Raw genomic sequence first — 20,443 nt, 5'->3', positions numbered from 1 at the left:
AAAATCCCTGGATCAACACCACCGGGAATTACATAGTAATTATAGCCATGGATGTCTTTCGGTTTCAATATTTTTTATTGAAAGAAATTTTTTGTTTTACAAGTATGGTCAAAAAGTTACATTTTGACAGTTTCAGTATAGCCATGGATGTCTTTCAATGCAAGGAAAGCATCTAATCCCCCCGTAAACGCAGATACAGAATTTGCCATAACTACTTCCTGTTGCAATACAATCCACATTGTAGCCTCCTGAGCGGTATGACCGACAGTGTTGGGCATGCTGCTCAGGAAGCTTTTTAAAGCTCTCTGTGCTCCCAAGATAAGTAAGCTAGCTATACCTGACCCATATAGTTAAGCTAACTATATGAGATGCAGCATAAAGCCCCCCTCCATGATTCACCTCCCCCATTCCCCCCCCCCCCCCCATCCGAGTGAGTCTCCCCCCCCCCCCCCCCCCCCCCTCGGCATCTCCCCATCTGTCCCTGCATGTATTTATCTGTCTCTCCCTCCCTCTATGGTCTATCACACACCCCTGGGTCCCCCCCAGTAATTCTCCCCCCCTAGTGATTCTTCCCCCAAGTATCCCCGCATCCTTGTATCTATTTCTCTCCCCCCTCTGTCATCGCGGGTGGCCGGATGTGCTGTCACTCACCCTTCCTCTCACCCGTGCCGATAACCCGCTCTGCTCTTCTCTGTTCACTGTACTGGGACATGGCATGCCGGATGATGTCATACCGTGTCGCAGTACAGTGAACAGAGAAGAGCAGAGCGGGTGATCGGCGCGGGCGAAAGGAAGGGTGAGTGACAGCGCACCCGGCCACCCACGATGGGGGGGGGGGGGGGGGGGGGAAGATACATGGATGCGGGGACACTTGGGGAGATTTGGGGGAAGGGGGAGAATCACTGGGGGTGGACCCAGGGAGTATGATAGACCATAGAGGGAGGGAGGGACAGATAAATACATGCAAGGACAGATGGGGAGATGCAGAGGGGGTGTTTCACTCGGAGGAGGGTTAATCGTGGAGTGGGGCTTAATGCTGCATCTCGTATGGTTAGCTTGGCTATACTGGTCAGGTATAGCTCGCTAACTTATTCTGGGAGGGTTGGGGATCGGCCACCCCATACCTCTCAAGAGGGAGGGGAAGGGAGGTAGTTGGAGGAAGGGATGGATGTTTGGGGGGGGGGGGGGGGGAGAGATGGGGTGGGGGGGGGGAGGTGATCGGCCATAGCTGCAGAGAGAGAGGTAAGCTAAGTAGCCACTTTGCAATTTTTCCTCTGACCAAGTATTTTTATTTTTTGAGCCCCGATCGGTCGTGTCTGCGATATTGCGACGTGGGTGCAGGTGCACGACCGCGTAACACCACTTAGCATCGCGTCGCAATAATGACTGTCATGGCAGATCAGGTCACTAGGATCCCCGACGATTCCCGCACCAAGTATCGCAATCGCTTGAAGTCTTGTTTGCTCCTGGCGTGTACACCCACCGTCAGGAAGAGGCGTCACAGGACCCGTCGGGCAGCGAGTGCTCCGCTTTAGGGCCCATTTCCACTAAGTGATGAGTGTGCGGCTACCTAGCCGCATCGCATCTCTTCCGCTGGCGTCTGCGTCATTTCTGCATCTCCTGATGTGGAAGTGTATGGAGGGGACAGCGGGCGGATGCGGCCATACGAGAATCGGTAGCATGCAGCAATCTCGGATTGCTCTGCACACAATGGAAACTTCCATTGCCATACATTGGTTTCAGGAAACCTGCGGTGCGATGCAGCTATGCAGGCTCACGCGCCGCTTCTAGTGGATACAGGCCCTAAGGAAGGGATGGATGTGAGGGAGAGAGATGGGGGAGGGTATTTAGGCCAACGCTATCGCTAAAGAGGGAAGGCTAGATGTGTGTGTGTGGGGGGGGGGGGGGGGGGGGGAGTCAGCCACCCCCTATCACTGAAGAGGGAGGGATGGAATCTGAGGGGTGCACCTATACTGGGCCTTTATAGCTAGCTAACTATGCTGGGGGAACGTAAAGCTGGCTAACTATACTGAGACACCTACAGCTGGCTAACGATACTGGGGAACCTGTAGCTGGATTACCTGGGCACCTAAGTTAGCTAACCTATACTGGGGCACCTATACTTGGCTGCTTATATTGGGGCCGCTTATAATCAAGTTCCCTGGCGATCAGTGATTAGTGTTGATGACACGATGGTCATGCACCGTCAACCAGATCTGGCAGCAAACTAATTTTTTTTGTGTGTGTGCGCATTGAATTCAATACAGTAACCTGCGGAGAATTCCAAAGACGGGTGAGCACTGCACGGTGGGTGACACAGGACAGATAATGTATGAATGCACACACAGGGGGGTGCATTTATACACTGGGGGGTGGCAGCGGCAGATGTGGCAGACTTAGGCCAATTCCCAAAAGATTTCATGCTGAAAACAATCGGGAATCGGCCTGCAGTGTATGGGCAGCCGACAGATCTCTCTCTAATTAGATTCGATCAGAGAGAGATTTGTCTCTTGGTCGAAATCTGCCCATCATTGTTAGATGTATGACTACCTTTACATTTGTATTAGTGCAGGTTGAGCAGCTGCAGCTCAGAAGTGTAAATGATCAGAGATTTTGGGGAGTCATTTTGAAATTTTAGTTTTGATTTTATTTTGTGTTTCAAGCTTCTATTATACTCATAATGTTTACTTGACCCTTGCTTGACACATTTTGGTAAGTTACAGGAAAAAGGGTTATGAAAATTAATTGGATCACTTTTTGCACAGAAATCCATCAGAAATTGAATGCCAGGGAGGTTAATCGCTCTTACTGTTAAGAATCATATCCTAAATAAATGGCTAAAACTGTGTTTCTCCATGCGCAGATCATGTCCCCTAGTCCTCTGTAAAAGCCTAGGGACAAAAAGCTCATCCGCCAAGCTTTGTTTTGCCCTCTAATGTATTTGTACATGTTAATTAGATCCCCTCAAAAGGTGGGCATACACTGGTCGATTTGCCATCAGATCAACCAACAGATAGATCCCTCTCTGATCGAATCTGATCAGAGAGGGCTCAGATGGCTGCCTTTGCTGCAAACAGATTGTGAATCTATTTCAGCATGAAATCAATTCTCCATCTGTGAAGCTGCAACCGCCCCCCCACGCATACATCACCTGATCCAGCCGGTGCGAGTCCCCCGGTCTCCGCTGTCTTCTTCTCCGCGCTCGGCTCCAGCTTCACTGAACTTCCTGCCGAGGGAAGTTTAAACAGTAGAGGGCGCTCTACTGTTTAAACTTCCTGCCGGGACAGGAAGTGAAGCCGGCCGCAACCCGGAGCCCAGCAGAAGACAGCGGAGACCAGGGGACTCGCGCCGGCGGAGCAGGTTATATTGCAGCTAGCGTCGGTCATCGGGCATTCGAACACGCTATCGACGCACTCCCGACCCGCCGGCGATCGAGCAAAATCTTCCGCACAGACGGCTCGAAGGGAATCGACGGGAACGATTGATTTCGGACGGAAATTCATCGTTCTTTCAGTGTTTGCGCAACGATTTCACAGCAGATTCGATCAGTGATCGAATCCTGCTGTATTTCGGCGGGAAAATCGTGTGTGGGCCCCTTAACCCTCCTGGCGGTATGAAAAATTCCGCCAGGAGGCAGCGCAGCAGTTTTTTGTTTTTGGGTTTTTTTTAAATCATGTAGCGAGCCCAGGGCTCGCTACATGATAGCCCCCCGCCCGCTTCGATCAGGAAATCCCGTTCAAAGAACGGGATGGAGGGCTTCCCCTGTCGCCATGGCGTCACCGACGTCGTGACTTCATTGGGAGTCCCGATCCACCCATCAGCGCTGCCTGGCACTGATTGGCCAGGTAGCGCACGGGGTCTGGGGGGGGGCGCGACGCAACGGATAGCGGCGATCGGGCGCGGGGCAGCGACGATCGGTGTGCTGGTGCAGCTAGCAAAGTGCTAGCTGCGTCCAGCAAAAAAAAAAGTAATTAAATCGGCCGAGCAGGGCCTGAGAAAACCTCCTGTGCGGCTTACCCCGAACTACGTTTCGGGGTTACCACCAGGAAGGTTAAGGAGTCTTTTCTCCAGACTAAATAAACCCAGTTTATCTAACCTTCCTTGGTGAGACCTTCCATCCCACGTATCAATTTTGTTGCTAGTCTCTGCACCGGCTCTAAAACTGCAATATTTTTCCTGTAATGTGGTGCCCAGAACTGAATTCCATATTCCAGATGTGGCCTTACTAGAGAGTTTAAACAGGGGCAATGTTATGCTAGCATCTCGAGTTTTTATTTCCTTTTTAATGCATCCCAAAATTTTATTAGCTTTAGCTGCAATGGCTTGGCATTGAATACGATTATTTAACTTGTCCATTAGTATTACTAAGTCCTTCTCCAAATTTGATTTCCCTCTCTGTAGAGTACATTTGAAATCGGCGCAGGAGACTTGGGCGCAGGATACAGCAGTATATGGCTGATCCTGCTTCTGCACAAGTCCGGGCCGTTTTAATTACTATTCCCCCTCCAGGCCGCCATGGATAGTGGGGGAATGAAATAATTCCGCTTCCAGCGATTGCTGGAGGCCGAATTATTGTGTTTTTTTAAGCAACTTCGGCGCCGACTTCTGACTGAGCCGATGTTACTCACTGAGCGCTGCAATAGGAATGATTCCTATTGTAGTCTATGGAGGCGCCGGCTGCGCCCAAATCTAGCAGCGCTGAAAAGCACTGCTCCGCCTCTGTATCCCATTTGTTTTGTAAGGTGCTAGACCACTGTTACGACCAAAATGCATGACTTGAATTTCATCTGCCATTTATGCGCCCATATAGCCATCCTATCCAGATCCTGTTGCAATATGTCACTATCTTCCTGAGAGTTGATGATTCTGCACAATTTTGTGCTTGGCACTGTACATACACATGTCCTCCATCAGGTCACATGTCGCCTTGTGCACCCTCTTTACCTTGTGGAAATAACTAAGCTTTAACGCATTCACAACTTTGGTTGCCCAAAACAATAGCTAGCTTTGAGTATCTTTATTGTACAGGAGTCTGACGTTCACAGATAACCTGATAGGCATACTAGAAAACCATGCCTGACCACTATTATTATTACCTATCACAACTTCCTCCCACTCCACAGGACAGGGTATGTTGCTCACCTGTGTGTAAAGGAAGGGTGGCATGAAACTTTTATTGCAGGTCTGTGCTGTGCCTAACAATACCACACACTCGTCCATTTAGGTTTACAGCCATTGACAGATTGGATTGATAAATCTGATTTGAGCACCAAAAACTGATCTCTCTTGCAATTCATGCTTTTCAGAGTTCATTCTTCTGCATTGGGGTCATCCTGTTGGAGGTGGAAGCACAAGAGGTTTTTTTTCTGGCTGTCACAGTACATGTCTTAAATGAGGTCTGTTAAAGCTTTTGGTTGGTAATCCTTCTAGTGAAAGTTGTCAGCTATATAACCCAGCCCTGGAGAAAGATATAATTCTGGACTTCTATCAAGAGCCTTATAAACATGGGAACTGTTTTATGGTGTGCACCTCTAGTGTGTTTAAAGGCTCATACACATGTCGGATTTTTTTAAACGACCCGTCGTTTGGACGTCAAATCGGGCGTGTGTGCAGTCAGTCGTTCAGCTGATAAGACTGGTCTTAAACGATCCGCCTGGCCTGGCGGATCGTTCAAGTCCAGTCTTATCAGCTGAATGACGGACTGTACACACGCCCGATTTGACGTCCAAACGACGGCTCGTTTAAAAAAAATCCGACGTGTGTACGAGCCTTTAGTCGTTATAAGGGTATTGGATTTTGCATACACAACCTGATAAAATGATGACACAGTGAACTCTGGCTTTAGGCTTGGTTTACATTAGGCTGTTTTCAGCCTACGTTCTGCTCCGATGAGTGGAACACAGCAGCCGCAGCAATGCTTTCTCTATGGGAAAGTTCACACTGCCACGTTCCGCTCCTTTCCCTGTGTTCACGGAGCGGAACGCAAGCGTACGGGCGGATGCGTCCTAATGTGAACCCGGACTAAGGATTGCAGTCGGCAGGAAAGACAATGCAATGGAAGATACTGTAATCAGATGGCATTTTATTGAAATGAAGCTCATTTTCACAAAACTGCATTGGAAGATGATCTGGTGGGAACAGTCCTTTAGTGCCACACGTTAGCCAGGCAGTGTCCGATGGCCTGGAAAATAGATTATTATTATTATACATTTTGTTCAACACATTTTGTATCCAAAGAATGAAAAGGTATTCAAAGCAAATCTGTGAGGTTAGCAATGTCCAAAAACAGAATCCTTTCCTCGGGAGGGGGAAGCTCCTGGATCCTAAAGGGGCTTCCTTCATCCTTCACTGGCTCCTTCCAGCGCTGAGACCCTGAAGCGTGGACAATGCTGCACCTGTGCAGTACCGCAAACCCACTCAGGCTCCAGCAGAAAAAGCAGCCCGATCGGGTCCATACTACTAGACAGGCACGGACAGCTTGCACAGTTGCATGGCCCTCATTGGGCTCTGATTTTACCAGCGAAAGCTGAGCAGGTCTGTGCTACTGCAGATGCACAATCTGTCAACAAGCGTGTTGTTTTTCTTTTGTTTTTGTTTTTTTGGGGGGGGGCTCTTTAGGATCCAGTAGCTTTTCCCTCCTAAGGTAAGTACCCTGCAGAGGCACGTTCCCCCCCCCCCCCCCCCCCCCCTACAGGTGCACTTCAGGATTATAACTGCTTCTCTCCACCACCATTTTAGGATTGGAACAGTTTAGTGTTTTCCACTATGTGATCAATATCACTACATCATCAATGAGAAGTTGATGAAGCGGCAGGAGGGCCCTCTGGTCTGAGGGTGCAGGTGTGATTACAACATCTGCCTCCCCTACTGCTATGGGTCTGGCACTATCAGGTTTCATGGAGAACTACAACATTCTGTCTGTTGTGTTTTCTTTACCCACTTAAGTACCAGCAGTCTCTGCAGTGCAGTTTCTAGGCTAAAATGCTCCCAGGGCGGGGATGTAAAAATTGCGCCCCCCCCACGAGCAAGGTATGGGTGCCCGCAGTATAGGTTAGCCAGGTCTAGTTGCACTTAGTATAGGTCTCCCCAGTATAGGTAGCCAGGCATAGGTGAGCCAGTATAGTTGCCCCCGCTATAGGTTAGCCAGGTAGGTGCCTCCAGTATAGGTAGCCAGTATAGTTGCCCCCAGTATAGGTTAGATAGGCAGGTGCCCCAGTACAGGTTAGCTAGGTGGGTGCCTCTAATATAGGTAGCCAGAATAGTTGCCCCCAGCATAGGTTAGATAGGTAGGTGCCCCCAGTATAGGTTATTTAGGTAGGTGCCTGCAATATAGGTAGCCAGTATAGTGGCCACCTGTATAGGCTAGCTAGGTAGGTGCCCCCAATACAGGTTAGATAAGTGCCCCCAATATAGGTTAGATAGGTAGCTGCCCCCCAGTATAGGTTAGATTAGGTAGCTGCCCCCCAGTGTAGGTTAGATAGGTAGCTGCCCCCCCAGTGTAGGTTAGATTAGGTAGCTGCCCCCCAGTGTAGGTTAGATTAGGTAGCTGCCCCCCCCAGTATAGGTTAGATAGGTAGCTGCCCCCCAGCGTAGGTTAGATTAGGTAGCTGCCCCCCAGCGTAGGTTAGATTAGGTAGCTGCCCCCCAGCGTAGGTTAGATTAGGTAGCTGCCCCCCAGCGTAGGTTAGATAGGTAGCTGCCCCCCAGCGTAGGTTAGATAGGTAGCTGCCCGCCAACGTAGGTTTGATAGGTAGCTGCCCCCCAGTGTAGGTTAGATTAGGTAGGTGCCCCCCCAGCGTAGGTTAGATTAGGTTGCTGCCCCCCCAGTATAGATTAGATAGGTAGCTGCCCCCCAGTATAGGTTAGATAGGTAGCTGCCCCCCCAGTGTAGGTTAGATTAGGTAGCTTCCCCCCAGTGTAGGTTAGATAGGTAGCAACCCCCACCAAAGGTTAGATTAGGTAGGTGCCCCCAGGATAGGTTAGATAGCTAGCTGTCCTGTCCCCTATAATGGAGGGGGGAGCCGGAGCCACGGGGAGGGCAGCCCGACCTCTCCCTCTCCTCTCCTGGGCGCCCTCCGTGCTCCCCCCTCAGATGCAGAGCGAGCAGCCGGGAAGCGCTGTATATACCTCACCTGCCTGGCTCCAAGCGCTGCTCTCTCGACGCTGGTCTGTCTCCTCTCTCTGCATAGATGCTTCAGGAAGCAGCGTGTGTATCCCCATCTATGCAGAGAGAGGAGACAGACCAGCGGCGAGAGAGCAGCGCTTGGAGCCAGGCAGGTGAGTTGTAAACAGCGCTTCCTGGCTGCTCGCTCTGCATCTGAGGGGGGAGCACGGAGGGCGCCCGGAAGAGGAGAGGGAGGGCTGCCCTCCCTGCAGCTCCGGCTCCCCCCTCCATTATAGCGCCCCCCCCTCCCAACAGCGCCCCGGGCGACGGCACGCCCCGCACGGCCCTAAAAACGGGGCTGGGTCTCTGCCCCCTTAAGGACCAGAGTACAAGAAACAGCGGAATCCCAACGAATAGCCGCACATACTCGCCGCAATCGCCGTCACCGCTGCACGTGGGGAACCTGAGCCACTCACTCTGCCTTCTCTATGACAGCAGAGTTCCTGTGAGCGGGTCAGGAGCCGCTTTCATTGGTTCCTCACCCTGCCTATTAATGTAAGCCAATGGAAGCGGCTTATGTTGATAGACAGGGTCAGGAGCCCATGAAATCGGCTCCTGACCTGCTCACAGCCTCTGCTGTCATAGAAACAGGCAGAGCAAGTGAGCTGCCGCGGGGAGACAGCGGCGAGAACACACGGCGTCAGTTGATTGAAATCTACGCCCTGCCAGCCAAGTAGCCACCAAAACGGCATAGATTTCATTTGTTGCGGTCCTAAAGTTAAGGATACATCTGGGAAGTAAAAAAAATAAAGCAGATTTACTTACCTGGTGCTTTCTCCAGCCTCTGGAATACTATGTGTCTCTTGCCACAGCTCTACTTCAAGCCGGGGTCCCCTCTGTAGCAGCCGCCAACCCAGTCAGGTTGGTGGCCACTGCGCATGCGCAGTACTGTGCCTGTGCAGAATGCTCCCGGCTACGGGAAGGAGTGGTGGAACCTTGCGAAAGCGCAGTGGCCACTGGCCGGGTTGGCAGCTGCTACGGAGGCGACCCTGGGAGACCAGGTTGGAGCCGAGCTGCTGGGAGGGACACATGGGCTTCCAGGGGCTGGTGGAAGCCCCAGGTAAGTAAATCTGATTTTTTTTTTTCCCTTAAAGGACAACTGTAGTTAGAGTAATATGGAGGTTGCCATATTTATTTCCTTTTAAGCTATGCTAGTCGCCTGGCTATCCTGTTAATCCTCTGCCTCTAATACTTTTAGCCATAGACCCTGAACAAGCATGCAGCAGATCAGGTGTTTCTGAAATTATTGTCAGACCTGACAAGATTAGCTGCATGCTTGTTTCTGTTGTGTTGTACAGACACTACTGCAGCCAAATAGATCAGTAGGGCTGCCTGGCAACTGGTATTGTTTAAAAGGAAATACATATGGCAGCCTCCACAAACCTCACACTACAGTTGTCCTTTAAAGGACTTCTGTAGGGGGCTAGGGGAAAAAAAAAAAGAGTTGAACTTACCTGGGGCTTCTGATGATCCCCCACAGACTACTGTGCCCGTGCAGCCACTCACTGATGCCCCTGTCCCCGCCTCCGGTTCACTTCTGGAATTTCCAACTTTAAAGTCAGAAAACCACTGCGCCTGTGCGGCCGTGTCCTCACTCCCGCTGATGTCACCAGGAGCGTACTGTGCAGGCGCAAACTGTATGGGGCCTGCGCAATACACTCCTGGTTCAAAGTAGAATGTCCTCCTCACTCCTCTTAATGATTTGCCAGCATGAACCCTCTGCATATAGTTCCACTGTTTATACAGTGGCTTGCAAAAGTATTCTGCACCCTTGAAGTTTTCCACATTTTGTCACATTACTGCCACAAACATGAATCCATTTTATTGGAGTTCCACATGAAAGACCAATACAAAGTGGTGTACACGTGAGAAGTGGAACGAAAATCATACATGATTCCAAACATTTTTTTTACAAATCAATAACTGCAAATTGGGGTGTGCGTAATTATTCAGCCCCCTTTTGCCTAAGTGTAGTCAGTTGCCCATAGACATTGCCTGATGAGTGCTAATGACTAAATAGAGTTCACATGGTAAAAATGAACACTCTCACCGATGTTGAAAGGCTGATTTGTCACAGATCAGCTGAACACGTATTAGAGATGAGCTCAACTCCTATGTTTCTCCTTCTAGTGTTTCACTTCTGGCTCCACTTGTACCTCAAAAAGACATGTAACATAATATAGCGTAAACCTGTATTTGAATCACAGTTTTTTTTACCACACATGTCAAAGTGAGTCCACCTTTGCAAAAGTGAGTGCTCCCCACTGTGTGTGTCCGTACTGCACCTTCACAAAAAAATGAAAGAAATTCCTGCTCACCAGATATATATGCTGACCTATTGGAGCAGCAACAGATCGCATGGATATCATAAATCTGGGTCTTCTTCCAACAGACCTCCAATCAATATCAACGACTTGCTTCAAAAGTTCCTCAGAAAAAAACATGTACGAAGCACATAGTGTGAACCTGTCACAACCTTCAATAGATATATCCCAGTGCTCATGCAAGAGTGTTCCCCACTGTGGGCACCCTACACCCTGTGTCTCCGTGCTGGACTTCCACCAGATCATGCAATTGACCACTAGCCGCTCACCAGATACTTTGTTGACCTCACAGGGACCAGCTCTCAGCGCTTATGGTATCACAGGATGAAGAGGTCTTGCCTGCAGCGTCAGTAAGCACCTATAGGACTAATGCACAGCTCCCATAGCATAATACTGTTTTAATCTTTAATAAAATGTTAAAATCACACTCACATTTTTTTTAAAAGATATGCGCATATATAAAAACCTCCTGGACGTACTCACTGCCGCTCTGTCAGCGTCTTCCTGTCTGCCGCTTGAGGCCACACCCTACCAGTTTTGTCAAATAGTTCATCAGGGGCACACACACAGTGGGGAGCACTCACTTTTGCAAGGGTGGACTCACTTTGGCATGTGTGGTAAAAAATTGTGATTCAAATACAGGTTTATGCTAAGTTATGCTACATGTCTTTTTGAGGTACAAGTGGAGCCAGAAGTGAAACACTAGAAGGAGTAACATAGGAGTTGAGCTCATCTCTAATACGTGTTCAGCTGATCTGTGACAAATCAGCCTTTCAACATCGGTGAGAGTGTTCATTTTTACCAGAGGCTTAAGACAGTAATAAACAGTGGAACTATATGCAGAGGGTTCATGCTGGTGAATCATTAAGAGGAGTGAGCGCTGTACAGACATTCTAATTTGAACTAAATTTTAGGGGAACTGCTACCCTCATTTGTATAGTGATCCACCGACTAGAACTGGGAATTGTGATATCTGTATTATTAAGACATTGGAGGTTGGAACAATTAAGGAGCGCCAACGCCACTTTATCAAACACACTCCTGGTTACATCAGCGGGAGCGAGGGTGCGGGCACGCAGGCGCAATGGTTTTCCGACTTTAAAGTTGGAAATTCCAGAAGTGAACCGGAAGCGAGGCCCGGAGCATTGGGGAGTGGCTGCGCGGGCACAGGATGTCTGTGGGGGACCATTAGAAGCCCCAGGTAAGTTCAACTCCTTTTTTCCCCGACCCCCCTACAGTATCCCTTTCAGTTTAAGCCTCGCACCTGTGTACATGATGCTAGATGGTTCTCCGCTGAGTTGGTGTGTGAGTGAGACAGCTGGACTGGCTAAGTCCATTGTTCTTACTGCTCTCCTGCCTCTGTACCACTCTGTTATAGTCTGCATGTCGTCCCTCCACGATAGCAACAAAACACCCAGGCCCATATGAAATTCACTTTCCTCCCAAGTTTTCTTCTAGTTGATAAATTTTCATCTTCAATTTTAAGTAACTTTTTAGCACTCTGCAACTGAAAAAGTACTAAAAAGTAGGTGAAACTACTCTCAAAATTCTCAGTATTTTTTATTTTTTTTTGCTTGCTTGGGTTTTGCAATGTGCATTTTTAAAAACGCTGGTTTTGTTGCTCGTTTTTCAAAAACACATCAAAAACGCACATAATGAAAGTCAATGGTGACGCAGAGGTATTGCGTTTTAGTGCATTTTGCATGCATTTTTACATGCGTTTAAAAAAAAACAAAAACAAAAGAAAAAAAAACAAGTTTGATAATGTATTTCTGCTTCCTATTGACTTCCTTGTGATTTGCAGAAAACACATCAAAAAAAGAATGCAAAACGCATGTGTTTTGTATATGCAAACCGCAAACACATTAAAACACACGAAAAATGCAAGAAAAAAGCATGTGGCCAAAAAAATGCAAATGCACTGAAATCACACTAAAAGTGCATAAATGCACAGACCGACAATGCGACCATTCACGCACTGCCAAGTGTGTTCCCAGCCTCACATGGATAAGGTGAAAACAGGTGAAAACGCTTTGTGAATCATGCCCTTTATGTCTGAGCACTTACGTTGCATTCCTTTGCCTTGTCCAGACTTTGGCACCAGTAAGATGGTCCAGCTGCACATCCAGACGCCTCTGTGATTGGTTTAGACATTGCAGGGCAGGCTCCAACTACCTGCAAGCAGGAAAAAGGCTTCCTATACAGCTTTATAAGAATCAGACAGCTATTAGCTGCCTTCATATTCTTTACCATTAAACTGTAGCTTGTTGGGTCTCATTACAGCAGCAGTACACAGCCTGCTCTCTGGTGCTTCTACATACCTGACAGGTTTTCTCATAATCCCAGGGCTTGAGGAGGAGCTGAGATAGTTCCTTCTGGTGGCCTTCCAGGAATGTGTGGCACTGAGGAAAGACATACACGTTATTAGCTGCGTTGGACTGTTTGCACATGCTCAGTAATGACTTGGAAGCATACTTTTCATTGCCTGTATGCTCTACTGTATGTGACGATAACGGGGTATTAACCACTTAAAGAGAAACTCCAACCAAGAATTGAACTTTATCCCAATCAGTAGCTGATACCTCCTTTTACATAAGAAATCTATTCCTTTTCACAAACAGACCATCAGGGGGTGCTGTATGACTGATATTTTGGTGAAACCCCTCCCACAAGAAACCCCTCCCACAAGAAAAGTACATACTCCTGGCAGTTTCCAGTCTGTGAACCTTGCTGTATTGTGGGAAATAGCTGTTTACAGCTGTTTCCAACTGCCAAAAACCATGCAGCAGCTACATCACCTGCCAACAGTAAAATGTTCACTGGAGTTCCTCTTTAAAGGGGAACTGAAGAGAGAGGTATATGGAGGCTGTCATGTTTATTTCCTTTTAGACAATACCAGTTGCCTGGCAGCCCTGCTGATCCTCTGCCTCTAATACTATTAGCCATAGCCCCTGAACAAGCATGCAGCAGATCAGGTGTTTCAGTGGTTCAGACTTATAAGTCTGATCTGACAAGACTAGCTGCATGCTTGTTTCTGGTTTTATTTAGATACTACTGCAGAGAAATAGACCAGCAGGGCTGCCAGGCAACTGGTATTGATTAAAAGGAAATAAACATGACCGCCTCCATATACCTCTCTCTTCAGTTCCCCTTTAAGCCCAACTGGATGAACATTCATTTCTTTGATCGAAGCCCCCCCAGAAAAGCCGACAGCGTCTCATCAGATGCTGCGGTTTTTCTGAGTTCAAAAAGTTCCCTGTCTTCATTCTTCTTCCTGGGAGCAAGATCGATCGCTCCCACGACTTTTTGACTGTGGCCATCTTGTGGCCAAATTGTAAAACTACACCCACATCCACTTTTTATTAAATAAATACATTTTTTAACATTTAAAATTAGCTGTTTACCTCCCACATCAAAAAATACCCAAATAAAATTTTTACATAACATAAATACTTACCTAAGGGTCTGAACTTTTTATATATGCATGTCAAAGGAATAAATATATCAATATAATTTTTTAAATTATGGGCTTGTAAATAGTGATGGACGCAAATTGAAAAAATGCACCTTTATTTCCATATAAAATATTGGCGCCATACATTGTGATAGGGACATAATTTAAATGGTGTAATAAGTGGGACAAATGGGCAAATAAAATACATGTGTTTTAATGATGGTAGCTTGTATTAATTTCAAACTATAATGGCCAAAAGCTGCAAAATAATATTTTTTTCCATTTCTTTCTTAATATTCCTATTAAAATGGATTTAGAATAAATTAATTCTCAGCAAAATGTATCACCCAAAGAAAGCCTAATTGGCGGCGGAAAAAACAAGATATAGATCAATGCATTGTGATAATTAGTGATAAAGTTATTGGCAAATGAATGGGAGGTGAAAGTTGCTCAGATGCAAAAAATAAACAACCCTTCGGGCTTAAGTGGTTAGGTTGCGTTGAGACTTTTTGGGGACGTTGCGTTGTGACTTTAATGTCGCACCAAAACGCAACGTCCTACTGTGAAAGAGGCCTGTAGTTACATTTTTATTTAATACTATCTCCAGAATTTTTACATACACAAACCAATGGTTACTCCCCTATGAGCGGTGGTCAGTAATTCTAATATTGATGTTAATTTTATGCAAAGGCTGGCATACTATTGCTGTATTTGATTGATCTTTTTTCCAAGCTACATACATTTGCATCAACCCTGTATTATTAGAATCCCATTGACCATCCCTACTCATACAGTATTTCATTTCTTGGTGGTGCTGATTCCTGCATTGTGTTTGGATGTAGGAATGAAAGGTCATGTGACGTCTCTTACCTCTTTCCAGTCCAGTAAGTCGGTGCACACTCTGGATAGAGCTGTGCTGATCTGCTCTGCTGTCGCATTGTCACTGGTTGTCGGTTTCACAAGGTAGGTGACAGCCAGACAAGTCTCACAGGCCACATCATATTCCAGATCTGGAAATGCACCAGAAAAGCAAAACTGAACATTTATATCTATTCTTAGCACTTCGTGGTGTGACCACAGCCAATACAAGACTAGGAAAAGACACCATCATTATGGTTCAGCTCTGTAGTCCCAACTCAGGAGCACAAAGCCTGCACTTTGATTTGTCTCATACAGTCTCCTGAACGATCGACCATCTGATCGATTAGGTTCTATTAATGGTGCTGCTTGATGACAATCGATCAATCTATTGATTGTTTTGTTGATCCAAATTTCTGAAGGATTATTTTGGTCTGATCAGATTGCTTATCATTTTCACCTCCATTGGCTGGCCCAAATGATTGTTTCGGATCAATCACAAGCATCAGATCGGGTGGTTGATTGCTCAGGAAATTGTACTGTTAGTGGGCACCTGTAGAGATGATCTTTGTGGAGAATTCACAGAAAACATCCCATCAAATGTTCTTGTATAGGCCCACTGGCAGTGCTTTTCAGTCTCGCTGAAACGCTCGCAATTTCCAAATTGTGTAATTCCCGTGATTTTAAACAATTCAAGCAAACAAAAAACTTTATTAGTGTAAGTTATACTTTGGGTGATGCATTTCAGAGGTGAAACTCGCTTCCTCAGGCTATATTGGAGTCACTGTCTAGTGGTCCCTTTGAGTAAGGAGCCTCTGCAAAGGAACCACAAGACAGAGACTCCAATAAAGCTTTAGTTTGCTTGAATTTGACGACTAGTGTCATCGATTGGGAGGTAAGTCCGCCACTACCATCCATTTTTTTAACTGATTTTAGTATATTTTATTCTTAATGGCATGTTTGATTCACAAAGTTCTGCAATTTTTGTCCACCCTTGGTGTTATCACTTACTTCTATCTCTACAGAGAGCGACTTCTTAACTTGAGTGGGGTCAGGTTTATTCCCCCCACCAACCTGCATAGTGGTTGCCTTATTGGTAGCCCACACTTGTGAGTATAAGTCCTTTATTGGAGCTCATCTGCCAATATATCATTACATACTACAATATAGTGGGCTCTTAGTTTTCCCCTTTTATCTCCTGTAACAAAAAACAACAACTTTAAAACCTTACTGGATAGTGATAGTGACACAGGAGACCTGGGTTTGAAATCATCTCTTCCTATTCAGTTAGTCGGCACCTATTCAGTAAGGAGACCGTGAGCAAGACTCCCTAACACTGCTACTGCCTACTGAGCACGCCCTAGTGGCTGCAGCTCAGGCGCTTTGAGTCCGCCAGGACTTTGACTGCACCATGCTCTTCCAGCACGCACTGCTGAAACGTTAACATAAACGTTGCTTGTATTGATACTCACCTGCCTCACAATTCTCATCTGAAGCACACATGAGCAAAAGTCCACACACCAATTTCGGTCCCAGTTTTCCTAAAAGGGTATCCACCAAGATGATTGTGTACTTCTCAACCAAGCACTGACACACTCCAGCAATCTTGGTTGGCAGGGTTAGGCATAGACCAGACGCACTTTTCGCTATGAGCTCCTGAAAAACAAATTGCCCATTCCTGTATGAATCTGGCATGAAGCAAATTCCTTGCATGACAAGTCTAGGATGGAATCAATCATTCTCTAATCCCTGGTTTGGGTATTAGATCTGGAGAAATGATTGTTACCATGTTAGTGAAATTAGCATCATCTCTGTATTCCACAAGGATCAGCACACTCAAAAGATATGTTGCAAAAATTATAGCTCTTTTAATGAAAAAACAGAATCCATAAAAAAAAAATCACGTGTCAGACAAGTACCAGCAGCCTGCAATAGATAGGTCTCATAGACACCCACAGTCCATCAAAATGCCAGCTGGTAGCCATGGAAATGGAGTGCACATTTGTCGGCTTGAGGATGGGCGGATGCCTGAAACAGCTCTAGGCCAGTGTCTGTCGCCACTATCCAAGACACACTGTCTGCTGTATTGTGGACTTTGGACTATCACCTCATGGACTATATATATATATTCCAAGGCTACCAACAGGCATTTTGATGGACTGTGGGCAGGGCAGTTTCTAGGCTAAATTCCACCCAGGGCGAGGGTGTAAAAATTGTGCCCCTTCCCCACCCCTCATGAATTCTCGAATCCTTACTCTTTAGGGACAGTCACACATCCACAGGTCACAAGTAGATCTGCCTACTTACTAGTGACCACCCGTTTATCCAGGAGGAAGCAGGGACCAGGAAAACACACAGGCTAAGAGAGCCCGGAAAGCCAACTCCACCATGGGCGCCACGCACTGACAGCCTGTAGTACCGCTACAGGACATCAGGTGTCATCACACGGAGGTGACGTGATGATGACTTGATGTCTGATGCAGGCAGCCCAGGAAGAGTCAAAGAAGGTGACCGAGCTGGTAATCTTCTTCCATTTGGCTGCACTGCCCGTCACCATCTCCCTAATGGATATGTCCTTCTGCCTACGCCCCCCTTCTTCTACTTGCCGGTCTGCGCCTAGGGCGGTCGCCCTCTCCGCACTGCCCAAGAAACGGCCCTGACTGTGGGTGTCTATGATACCTATCGAATGCAGGTTGCGGAATAAATAAAAAAAAATCATACATACCTGGGGCTTCCACCAGCCCCGTTTGGCCTGATCGCTCCCTAAGGGCCCTCCTTCACCTCCTGGGTCTTCTGTAAGGGCTCCGGGTAACTTTAAGAATCGGGGCTTACTGTTCATGCACGGCCTGCCCCGCCGTGCTTCTGTCGCCGGGAGTGTTCAGTGACTGGCCTTGACTGGCTGAAGTTACCGGGAGCCCTTACGAAGGATCCAGGAGGAGGAAGAGGATGGCGAGGGAGTGATCAGGCCAAAGGGGGCTAGAGAAAGCCCCAGTTATGTATGATTTTTTTTTGTTTCATCTCAGGTACACTTTAATGTCCATTTTACAGTTACCAGGTCATGTTCTATGCGATGTCACGGAAATGCTGCAGGTGCCACGGAGGTAATGAACAAGCTGCAGTGCGTTACCTGCGACTCCCAGAAGCCTTGTGTTAATTTTTCTTCTTTGGTTGCACCGTGGCTATAACGTGCGGTGTGACTTTTCAGCTGCAATGCCCTGTGCTTGTTCTGAGTCGCACCGCTAAAGCAGCACGCTAATGTAAAAGGACCCTCAATTCTAAAACTATACACAATATGCACAGCTCACAAGGGCCCAAGTTCACATTTTATAATAGTCTTCTCCAGCAGCTAATATTGTATATATAATTTGATGTACAAAGCCAGGGCGATGCGAGGATCCTTAGAGATTGTGCGCACTTTTAGCACTCCAGCCAAAAATGGGTGTGGACATGCAACAGAATGTGGGTGTAGTCATGGATGGAGCCAAATTTACATGAACTTAAAGGACAAGTGAGAAGAATATGTAGGCTGCCATATTTGTTTCCTGTTAAACAATACCAGTTGCCTGGCAGCCCTGTTGGTTTATTTGCCTGCAGTAGTGTCTGAATCACACCAGAAACACGCATGCAGCTAATCTTTTCAGGTCTGACAATAATGTCAGAAACATCTGATCTGCTGCCTGCTTGTTCCGGGTCTGTGGCTAAAAGTATTAGAAGCAGAGGATCAGCAGGATAGGTAGGCAACTTGTATTGCATAAAAGGAAACAAATATGGCAGCCTCAACATACCTCTCACTACAGTTGTCCTTTAACAGCAGTCTAAGTAAGCCTGCCCAGCAAAATGTTGGATAAACCCACAAAATTGCAGCATATCACATAAATAGACAGTGTCACTTAAACATAACTAGGCAGAGTTATTTGGTTTCTGTGCTGGCTGGTCTGGTTTTCCGCTGGGCGAGCTGGTCTGTTGCCAGGTTATCTGGCAGTCCCCCATAGCATTCCCTGACCTTCTAGTGGACCCCTTCCCATGCTCCCATGGGCCTCCCATTGAGGCACCACAACCCCCAGCTTGCCCCATAGAAGAACCACAGCTCCCTGCATAGAGGCTCCACAGCTCTGGGGGTATTCTGGGAGCTGTGGTACCTCAATGGGCGCATGCTGGGAGCTGTTGTGCATAACGGGGGGGGGGGGGCATGCAGGGTGCTGTGGTGCCTCTATGGGGGCATGCAAGGTGCTTTGGTTCCTGTATTGGGGGCATGCTGGGTGCTGTGGTGCCATGCTGGGTGCTATGGTGCCTTTATGGGGCATGCTGGGTGCTGGGGTGCCATGCTGGGTGCTGTGGTGCCTCTAAGGGGCATGCTGGGTGCTGGGTGGTGCCATGCTGGATGCTGTTGTGCCAAGATGGATGCTGTGGTGCCTCTATGAGGCATGCTGGGTGCTGTGGTGCCTCTATGGGGCATGCTGGGTGTTGTGGTGACAAGCACCTCCATAGGTTGCATACATTGTTGTGTGTGTTCTCACTGTTCCTCCCCCCGACTCCCCCCCCCCCCCCCTAGCAGAGTAGCACAGCCAGAGGAACTACTCATCTCCTCCATCCACTCTCCAAGTCTGGAGACATCCTCTGTAGCTGGTGATTCTCTCCCTAGCATCCGTGAGTCAAATGCAAGGAAATCTAGTGTCCAATTCATTCTCAGACACTCGGGAGAGAAGCCTGGAAGAGAAGATGTCTGCAGAATCTGGAGATAAAGTGGCCAGAGGTGAGTACTGCTCCATGCTGTCTGATTCTGCCTGGGGGACATCCGGGGCACCTCAGAATAGATCCGAGGCATGTGCCATTGATCTTTGGGGCTAGTAACGCGGCTAACGCCCCTGGTTTGCAAAATCTGTATTCCAAGCACAGCTGCTGTGTCTTAGAGCAGTGTTCCCCAACCCTGTCCTCAAGGCCCGCCAACAAAAACTCCACACAGGTAGGGGATCGGCTCTGCTGAGACACTAATTACCTCACCTGTACATGTTTGTGGTTTCCCGCAAAACATGTACTGTTGGTGGGCCTTGAGGACATGATTGGGGAGCTCTGTCTTAGAGGGTATCAGACAAATCGGCACCGCCATTGACTTAAATAGAAAATATGGTCCAGCGGAACTCAAAGCGGAAATTTTGGCGCCAGGCGTCAGCCGATATTTAATAGTTTTTGCAAGGGTTTTTTTTCTTTGCTGTGGTTCCGGGGCCTGGTTGCGCCTGATATTTACCATTTTTTTGTTAGGTGTTTTTTTGTTGGGGAGCCAAAACTCTTTGGAGTGTGTGAGGGGCTACCATGGTCCTAAGAGCCCCCTTACTAAGATGCGAAGAAAAACAAAAGTTTGCTTTCTTAAAACAGAAAGAATTTGCGATAATTCAGGTTGAAGTGAGCTTGAGATGTCTCCCAGAGCACCAATGCTGAATATATGCAAATTAACCATTGTTACCCTTAGAAGCTAAACACACCTCCAGAACCGCTGGAATACAATGATGTGTCAGCTTGTTAATTTGTACAGAGCTGTAATAATCCAACATGCATACATACTGAGCTTGCTGGTTAGTCTCTACCTTTCGGTGTTACAAGCCCTACTCCATAGAGCCAACTTAATCCATGCCATGCACTGATGAG

The 20,443-nt window shown here is 47.4% G+C and overlaps 1 protein-coding gene across 1 annotated transcript in view; it reads right to left on the bottom strand.

The window, feature by feature from the left end:
• Positions 1-6,062: 6,062 nt before the first annotated feature.
• Positions 6,063-20,443, bottom strand: part of SFTPB (surfactant protein B) — a 32,883-nt gene continuing 18,502 nt past the window's right edge. The window contains exons 7-11 of the mRNA XM_068272384.1: positions 16,273-16,456; positions 14,813-14,952; positions 12,810-12,890; positions 12,556-12,663; positions 6,063-6,181 (exon numbers count right to left, since the gene is read on the bottom strand). Coding sequence (XP_068128485.1) covers positions 6,146-6,181; positions 12,556-12,663; positions 12,810-12,890; positions 14,813-14,952; positions 16,273-16,456 — 549 coding nt within the window. The 3' untranslated portion in view covers positions 6,063-6,145. The remainder of the gene's footprint in view (positions 6,182-12,555; positions 12,664-12,809; positions 12,891-14,812; positions 14,953-16,272; positions 16,457-20,443) is intronic.

This window comes from Hyperolius riggenbachi, chromosome 3, assembly GCF_040937935.1.
Source record: "Hyperolius riggenbachi isolate aHypRig1 chromosome 3, aHypRig1.pri, whole genome shotgun sequence".
In the NCBI taxonomy this organism is placed as follows: Eukaryota; Metazoa; Chordata; class Amphibia; order Anura; family Hyperoliidae; genus Hyperolius; species Hyperolius riggenbachi.
Note: the sequence above shows the minus strand (reverse complement) of the source record. Positions and strands in the feature narration are given on the sequence as shown.